General features: G+C 43.8%; 1 protein-coding gene and 1 long non-coding RNA gene across 5 annotated transcripts in view; one reads left to right on the forward strand and one right to left on the reverse strand.

Annotated features, from left to right (window-relative positions):
• The window catches only part of RNF123 (ring finger protein 123), an 89309-nt gene extending 83932 nt beyond the window's left edge, over positions 1–5377 (reverse strand). For 2 of the 4 annotated variants that reach the window (XM_077924714.1, XM_077924711.1), the window contains exons 1-2: positions 5273–5377; positions 328–445 (exon numbers count right to left, since the gene is read on the reverse strand). In XM_077924714.1, coding sequence (XP_077780840.1) covers positions 328–409 — 82 coding nt within the window. In that variant the 5' untranslated portion in view covers positions 410–445; positions 5273–5377. Of the gene's footprint in view, positions 1–327; positions 446–4605; positions 4647–4863; positions 5006–5272 lie in introns of those variants that run through there. The other 2 variants (XM_077924712.1, XM_077924713.1) reach the window with 2 other exon arrangements.
• Positions 5378–5519: 142 nt separating this feature from the next.
• LOC114591496 (uncharacterized) lies at positions 5520–8904 on the forward strand. The gene is made up of 2 exons (XR_003705277.2): positions 5520–5694; positions 8061–8904. It is a non-coding gene; the product is annotated as an uncharacterized LOC114591496 (long non-coding RNA).
• Positions 8905–9322: the final 418 nt, after the last annotated feature.

Here is a 9322-nt window from a genome sequence, read left to right on the forward strand (position 1 = left end):
CCATTTCAACTAGGCCAACACTTGGCCTTAAACAATGCATCAGATATTTAATAGCATTGTGCCAGGGACAAGTCTGGAGTGCTATGAAAGGTGAAACACCAAATACATGTTAATTCCTTTAAGCAGATTTAGCTTTGCCATTAGCTTGCACAACTGAGCTAAGACCCAAAAAAGTATCTGCCAATGAAGTGGCAAACTTGAATAGGTGGCAACTTTGTTTGCACAGCTAAGGTGCTGAAAACAGTGAATCTCTCTCCTAATTACTTGCTGACAAGATTTGTAAAAACAGCCTCCTCTTCCCCCAGTCATCCACAACAGTATTCCTACCTGCAACCTTGGACTTCTCAGGCTCTGTGCTTAATCTATAGTTCTTCCGAGAAAATGTTGTTCCAGGAGCTCTTGATGTCATAATTCAGGTCAACTTGAATGGCCACTAATCTCAAAGCTGAAATAGGGGGGAAATTGACCAATTAGAAATGAAAACACTTGCAACAAAGAAGGATGCAACTATTCACAAAACTGGAAGAAAGTAGCAAGGTAACTATACACATTTTTTTGTATTTGCCCTGCTTCCAAATGTGTACATACTCTGGCATAAAATTCACTGCCTCTAATAATATACTATAAATTTGTTAAGAAAACAAGTACAAAAACTCCAAGGCGTTTCACTGTCTGCAGCATGAATACTGGAGCGCATCTAGGTTAATATGTAGAAAATTTTGCCTCATAAACTTAAAATGATTTCATTTAAGAAAAGCTAGAAAAGAAGATCTGCATTTTTCCTAGTCGTAACAGAAAACTAGCAAAATAAGAGCCAAAAATGTTCACTGAAGACTGACATACATAAATAGAATGATTAGTTTAATGTATCTAAAGTTATGGTTTTAAAATGAGGGAATGCACAAAGCATAATCCCGGGATAGGGACCCTCCGGGTAGGTCTAATTAGGCCTAGCAGGGGTCCTAATACAGCCTCCTGGACCATTTCCCCCATACCACACATAAGTTGGGAGGCAGGTAAAGGTGTGGCTTTTACACTGAAGCATGTTTCAAAGTGGGACGCGGGTGGCGCTGTGGGTAAAAGCCTCAGCGCCTAGGGCTTGCCGATCGAAAGGTCGGCGGTTCGAATCCCCGCGGCGGGGTGCGCTCCCACTGCTCGGTCCCAGCGCCTGCCAACCTAGCAGTTCGAAAGCACGTCAAAGTGCAAGTAGATAAATAGGGACCGCTTTCTAGCGGGAAGGTAAACGGCGTTTCCGTGTGCGGCTCTGGCTCGCCAGAGCAGCGATGTCACGCTGGCCACGTGACCCAGAAGTGTCTCCGGACAGCGCTGGCCCCCGGCCTCTTGAGTGAGATGGGCGCACAACCCCAGAGTCTGTCAAGACTGGCCCGTACGGGCAGGGGTACCTTTACCTTTACCTTTTTATGTTTCAAAGAGGTTTCAACATAAACCACCTGGAAATGCACTTCAAAAACAATGTCTCTTAGCACTCATCAGTACTTTGAAGTGCGTATCCATGCGGGTTTCTACGGAAAGCGCTTTGAAGCACACTTCAAGGATGTTGACTGTTGTCCCCAAAGTTGAAGTCTTTGCACGGATGTCTGTCTGCTGGCGGTTCTTGGTCTACTGGACAGAAAAGTTTCCCCACCCCTGATATAGTTAAAAAACAAAGAAAGGGAGGGGGGAAGCCATCTGAACAGCAATAAATATCTATTGGCAAACACATCCCCGTTTTTTATGTAACAATCCACATGTATAGCAATACAAAAAAAGTTAATGCCTATATAGCCAAACAACTCTCAGGAGAGTTATATGACTATATGACTAGTGTTCTGTTTTACGGGAGACTTGTGTTTGTCAATAATTGTTTCATTACTCTCTAGAGTTCAAAGTAATGGTTGCAACAGCAGCTGTAGGCTTTCTATCTATATAAACAGAGCATGATAGTCAGAACAAGACTCATATTTGTTTGCCTTAAAACAGAAACACAATGTATAATGATGTTATACAAAGACTGTGTAAGAACATGCAGTACAGTAGAATTCCTAAAGGTTTTCTGTTAATCAAACATGCATCCAAAAGATAACCTGTTGCCCTCCAGATGCTTTAAACTACAATTCTCATTATCCCTGACCATCGGCCATGCAGGGTAGGAGTGGTAGGAGTTGGCACTTAACAACATTTGGAAGGTCACAAGCCCTCCATCCATGTTGCTGCTGTATTAATTGATATGTTGCTTATATGCCAAAATGCCTTCTAAGTGGCTTTTAACCTATCCTTTCCCTTTCCAGGTATATTTTCTATTCCCATGAAGAACTGCCTTAGTATATCATATGTGGTCAGCTTTTTTTCAGCCTGCAATTTTCAATCTTTTTTTCAGGTTCATTTCATCTACTATAAACTGAAGCAAATATTGAGGAACTTCACTTATTTTATATATCACTAGACACTGTTTTATCCATAAACTAAGACTATATACAACATCCGGTCACTGTCAGTCCCATAATATGCAGTAAGTCTATATCCTGAATCCCCAAACACTGGGCCATCATGTCTATCTCTTCTACATCCACATTAGCAGGAACATGTTCTTCCTTCCGAATAATATGAAAACATCAACTTACAATTCAGGATTACCTTTCACACTTCAACACAAAAAGTAACCTTGGCAACAGCAGCAAATACAGCTGACAGGCTAGATGGCAAGCAAGGAGAGTGTAGTAAGACTGGCAGAATTGTTTTCATTTACACTATGAAGCAGTTTAGTTTTACAGTGGACCAATTTTATTAGAATTTGTTTAATTTAGTGAGGAATTATCTCTAAAAATCCAAAAGCTGTAAGCGCACCTGCATTATGAATGACTTTTTTAAACAATAAAAGAACTTCACAAATAAAATGGCAAACAATACTAGGCGACCTTCCTATGCATCTGTTTTTGTTTGTTGCCTCAAAGTCAAAACAAACCAACTTCCGTGTATCTCATCTGCCTGGTCACCTGAAGATAACCTTAGGCAACCAAATAAGTGGTTATTTTCAAGGCTACATTACAGGGTTTTGCAATAATCTTTGATCTTGGAGACCTGACACTGAAAGTATACACAGATATTTCTTCCACTAGAAATAACAGAAAATGGTAGACCTCTTTATGAAGAATACATCTTTGAAAGCAGAGGTGGTCCTAGTTGCCAAGGACCTTCCCAGCACAATCCTACCCAGGCTTATTCAGAAGCAAATCTCAGTTCTGCTCACCATATCTTTAAAAGCATATGGAGGAGCTGGAAAAGGTACAGAAAAAGGCAACCAAAGAAATCAGTGAGTTGGAGCAACTCCCCTACAAGGAAATATTGCAATCAAGAGGAAGCATGACAGAGGTATATAAAATTATGCAAGCTGTAGAGAAAGGAAGTAGAGTTAAGTTTCCCCCATCTTTCACAACACCATAACCTGGGGTCATCTAATAATGAAAGTGAATAGTGGGTGATTTAGGACAGATAAAAGGAAGCACTTATTCACTCAGCACATGGAATTTACTGCCACAAGATGTGGTGACTACCACCAATTTAAATGGCTTTGAAAGGGAAGCACACAAATCCATGGAGGATAAGGCCATCAGTGGCCATGTTACCTCTAAGATCTCTGAATACCAGTTGTTTGGTGAACAACAGTGAAAAGGGGCTGTTACTCTCATGTTCTGTTTGTGGACTTTTCTGAGCATCTGGGGTGGCTGCTGTGGAAAACAAGATGCAGGGCCAGATAGGACTTTAGTCTGATCAAGCGCATCTTTTCTTATGTTCACTAGGTTCAGGTGGTCTTACTCCCAAAGCATGCATAGGACTGCAGCCTGAGCCCTTCATGAGTTATATAAAACTGTCATTTGAAGGGTACAATCTGAATAAACAGAAGTTATTACTTTGTATTAATTTTAATCCTACAATTATCTTGATTGCTGGAATATTAGGACTACAACGTAAATGGGGCAAAGGAAACTATGCAGATGTCAGCTTTGCTTCTAAGCAACAAATGTAGCTGAAAATTCATATGCCAATCCACTCCATATTACATTTAGAGTTTACCACAAGGATCTGAAACAGTGCTAGTTTCTCTGCAGAATACCATGCTGCAATAACTCTGGTCTTCAAGAGTTGTGAAAGCCTTGGAGCTATTTCTACACTGCATGGTAATTATTACTCCTAGTTTTCAACTGGTGGAGGTAATTTTTAAACCACCATGCACTGCAACATCTGGATCACTGTCTGGCACCGCTGCAGCAGCTTCTACTGTTGCATATTCAAAGGTTTATTAAGAAAAGTATTTAATGATCTGATCCCATGCACACTTACTTGTGAGGAAAGTCCAGTGAACTAAAGAGTGCTTACTTCAGAGTAAACCTAGCATAAGATAAGGCAGCAAAGATGCAAACCCTGAGCCTAGGCTGCAGTCCCATAACACTCACCGGTGAGTATACCTCATTTAAATCAATGTGATTTCTGTGTAAGTGTATATAGGCTGGCGCTATGGTGACCACAGACTGCGCTGTCTGCTCAGAAGGACTCCCAGGTTAAGCAATGTGTGCATAGGATTAAAGGCTAGAACTCAGTGGGGTTTACGTTTGAGGCGGTTCACTGACAACCTCCTCCGCGTAACTGAGGTTCCCCACGACACATCCGAGGGGAGATTGGCTCCCTCCCTCCCTCCGCATTCCTTTGGCGGAAACTTGAAATCAAACTGCTTCCCCACAGCCACCAGGGCTCCTCCGAGGTGGTGTCGGCGCTGCGCAGAGGGACGGTGCCGGGGACGGCAGGGAGGCGCGCAAAGGCGGGAGAAAAGGGGCACGGAAGATGCGCGCGCGCGGCGGCTCGAGGCACCTGGCGGCAGCCGCTCCCTGCCTGGAAAAGGCCTCCCGACGAACCCACGCCAAGGGCAGCGAGACCCGGCCAAGGACCGGCGCGGCGGCGGCGGCGGCCACGGCCACTCTGCGGGGCTGACCGCCGAGAGCTTCCCCGCGTGGCTGGAGGCAGCGAGGAGCGCCTTCCCTGAGTTGCCTTCCCTGAGCCGACGGGGCAGCCTGGTGCTCTTCTCGGGTCGGAGAGTTCGGCGCCGCGGCACTCTGCCCAAGCGGCTGACCCGGGCCTAGTCGCGGCCGCCGAGCCAGGCCTCTCGCAGGCGCCCCCCTTGGGCCCTCGCGCCCACCCCGGCCAGGGGCTCCCCGACCCCCGGAGCCCCGGCGAGACCCCTCCGCTCCTGCCTGCCTCTCTTTCCGCCGCTTTGACTCACCGCCGCCACCCCACGCCTGGCTCGCCCAGCCCCGGCAGCGGCTCCTCACAACATCCGCCCTGCTACGGAGCGTCGGCAGGGACACACAAAGCGGAGGGTTCAACCGCAGCAGGAGAATTGGGGCGGATCTCGCGCCGCCTGTGCCGGCGCCGCCCCCGAGAGCCGGCGGCACAGGCGGCGGCGTCAGGCTGCTCTCCCCGCTCCCTGGGACTGGGGGACTGACTCTTGTTCAAATTCAGACATGCATCCTCTCCTCGTTTCCCCCTGCTCGTCTCTGCCTCCCGCATTCTCCCTCACTGCCCAGAGCATCGCAGAGTTTCTGATATTCCGAGCACATACCCGCCGCTTCAGCTCCACCAGAATCCAACTGGGGTTTCCTGTTAATGACCGGTCCCCTCCCGCCCTTGGGTTTTACATGACAAGTACGTTTTATATTCCGCCTTTCTTCCGTAGGGTGCTTCCACATAGGGTCACCATAATGTAAACAGCTGGTTCACAAATCGTAATCAAGATGTGGACGACAGTTCTCGCTTAGAATTGTAGAGTTGGAGTGGGGAGGCACAAGGATCATCTAATCCAAGCATAGTTCCAGTTACAGATAGGTAGCCGTGTTGGTCTGCCATAGTCAAAACAAAAAAAATTCCTTCCAGTAGCACCTTAAAGACCAACTAAGTTAGTTCTTGGTATGAGCTTTCGTGTGCATCTGAAGAATGTATCTGAAGAAGTGTGCATGCACACGAAAGCTCATACCAAGAACTAACTTAGTTGGTCTTTAAGGTGCTACTGGAAGGAATTTTTTTTTGTTTAGTCCAAGCATAGGCAAACTTGGCCCTCCAGATGCTTTGGGACTACAACTCCCATCATTCCTAGCTAACAGGACCAGTGGTCAGGGATGGTGGGAGTTGTAGTTCGAAAACATCTGGGGGGCTGAGTTTGCCTATGCCTGATCTAGTCCAACCCCCTGCAATGCAGGAATAATTTACCGGACGTGGGGCTCGGACCCACGACCCTGAGATTAATTTTTACCAGTTTCCCTCCAGAAATCAGATGAAATGATGGGGGCATGGGGATAGGCAAGCACCAATCCTACAATAAACATCATCTGGAAGCACCCTTAAGTACATTTTATATCCCAGCTTTCTTCAGTCATTGTGGAAGAAAGTACTATGGATTCCCAGCATCCAGGCATTAGTCAGACCCAAACTTGTTGATGGTTGCATCATGTGTCCTCAAATCTGCTTCACTAAAAAGGCAGTTTTCAATTACAGTGGTACCTCAGGTTACATACGCTTCAGGTTACATACACTTCAGGTTACAGACTCCGCTAACCCAGAAATAATGCTTCAGGTTAAGAACTTTGCTTCAGGATGAGAACAGAAATCATGCTCCGGCGGTGCAGCGGCAGCAGGAGGCCCCATTAGCTAAAGTGGTGCTTCAGGTTAAGAACAGTTTCAGGTTAAGACGGACCTCCGGAACGAATTAAGTACTTAACCCGAGGTACCACTGTAATTTGTTAGGAGGAGGACCTCAACTCAGTGGTATAGCATATGTTTTGCATACAGAAAGTCTGAAATTCAATCTCCAGGATCTCTATATAAACTAGAAGAGACCAAATCCTGGAGAGATGCTGTCCATCACTGTGGATTTTTTAAATTTAATTTTTTTTTACAGCTTTATTAACCTTATCACAGAAGCTATCAAAGCAGCATACAATAAGTTAAAATAAGACTCTAACAAAAATAAACAATTTCTACAATTGTACATTTAATATCCCATAAAATGATTGTGTTACGCTTCAGGAAAAGACATCAGTAGCCATCTAAATATCAAGATGCTAGGCAACTGTCTAATTTCAGCTGGTAATGGATTTCTGTTTATTTATATACCAAATTAGATAGATCAGTGGTCTGACTCTGTATAAGGCAGCTTCCTATGTTCAGTAGCCTGACAGTCCCTGGTATTGGTGATCCCTTTAGGGAGGGTCCAGAGCTCTAGTGACATTCCCACAGCCACAGCCCCACCCCACCCCCACCCCTGGGCAGAATTACCACTTGAGGATGCCACCAGCTAGCTACCGTGTATGTAAAGGAAGTCTTGAAACCTGTGGCATTAGTTCTGGTTAAATGTGGTTAGAATTCAGCTGCTTGAGAAATACATCTGCAAAGCCAATAATGGCTCATTCAATTTAGAGGATAGTCACCTAAGTTCTACGATACCCAATGCCCTCCAGATGTTGTTGGACTACAGCCTTGTCTCAGCTTGTGTTAGCAATGATCAAGGAGGATGGGAGCTGTCCAGCAATGTCTGGAGGGAATTGCAGATGGATATATCCATGCATTACTGTGCAGAATGGTATCAAATAGACTAATGGGCTTCAGTAGAAGATGCCTTCCGAGTTCTTAACAGAGTGACTCCAGCTTTTGGCTCTGGAGCTTTAAAAATGTATGCCCCTTTGGCTTTCCTTCTGATTTTATTAGACTCCCCACCAGGTTGCTGTTGTACTCTGTACTGTACTGTATGGAAACATCTAATTGCAGAATGAGATATAATCTCAACAGGAATAATATAAAAAAGGATCATGGCCTGTGAGCTGCCTTTTGGCACCTTTCCAAATCTCTCCCTATTAGTTTGTCTAATTTTTCCTGAGAAGTTGGAAGTTGATTTGTGTGTAGAAACACCCACACACCCACACCAAGTTGTTATATTTCACTGGCCACATACATATATAATTAGTAAATAAAGGACTTTATTTCTCAGCTGCAATTCACTTAAAGTTTCTTGCTTGCAGATGCCAGCTGTCCTGCAATCCTGTCCAGAGCTCTCTGCCACTGAGGAGTGTGTTATCTCCATCTTGGTCTTTCTCCACCATTTTGAGCCCTTATAAAGCCTGCAGCACTCTCTTAGCAACGCTTTGGCTTTCTATATTTGTTGTTACAACCACCCTTACTCATTCACTCAATTTTTGATGGCCCCTGGCCTATACAAATGTGTATGAGTGGATTATGTTTGTGTAGAACATCATACATTGTTTGCTACATGGGTTTTTTTTTAGGGCAACTTTTATTGATACATTAAAACTATGTATAGTTTATGCTCTATGTAAACTGAATGTTTTGACAAGTAAGCTGTGTGTGTGTGTGTGTGTGTGTGTGTGTGTGTGTGTGTGTAATAATGACATATGAGGTCCTAATCTTATAGTACAATTATTAGAGAATGTGATGTTTGTATAGACTAACCTACATATTTAAATAAAGAAATTCCTTCCAGTAGTACATTAGAGACCAACTAAGTTTGTTATTGGTATGAGCTTTCGTGTGCATGCACACTTCTTCAGATACCGTGCATGCACATGAAAGCTCATACCAATAACAAACTTAGTTGGTGTCTAAGGTGCTACTGGAAGGAATTTTTTTATTTTGTTTTGACTACGGCAGACCAACACCAGTTGGTCTACGGCTACCTACCAGTAACTACATATTTAAAAACACCCTAAAAATTGTCCATGTCTAATTTACAACCTCAGGGGCCAGAGGAGATCCATCACCAATCCTTATTTTGCTGAAATAATACACTGTTATACAGTAAGAAGTTTGCAATTAAATTTATCTCAGCCAAGGACAGGGTGAAATGAATTGAACTCTGCTTTCTCATTTTTCTATTATGCTCTGTACTACATAAAAAACAAAGCTGTAATATCTTAGATACTATGCTCTTGCATCTAACATGGCATTCATGCAAATATCAGGCATACTATCTCATTTACTAATAAGATTCATTTGATTTAAATGATGTTACAGAAACAAATTGTATTTTGAAGGAAGTTTCTAAAAGATCATTATAATACATGGTATATATTGGCAGGCAGAATCTAGCTTTAAGAAACTTGGGTAGAATATAAAAGTTATTGTCTGTCTGAATACTGGAATGAGCAAAGTGGACTAGTTTGAATTAGATGTAAAAGTGTGAGGCTATAATGCTATACATAATTAAATGGCAGGAAGCCTCATTAAACTCAGTGAGAGTTACTTCTGAGTATAGGACTGCACTGTG

The sequence above is a fragment of the Podarcis muralis genome, chromosome 2, assembly GCF_964188315.1.
Source record: "Podarcis muralis chromosome 2, rPodMur119.hap1.1, whole genome shotgun sequence".
In the NCBI taxonomy this organism is placed as follows: Eukaryota; Metazoa; Chordata; class Lepidosauria; order Squamata; family Lacertidae; genus Podarcis; species Podarcis muralis.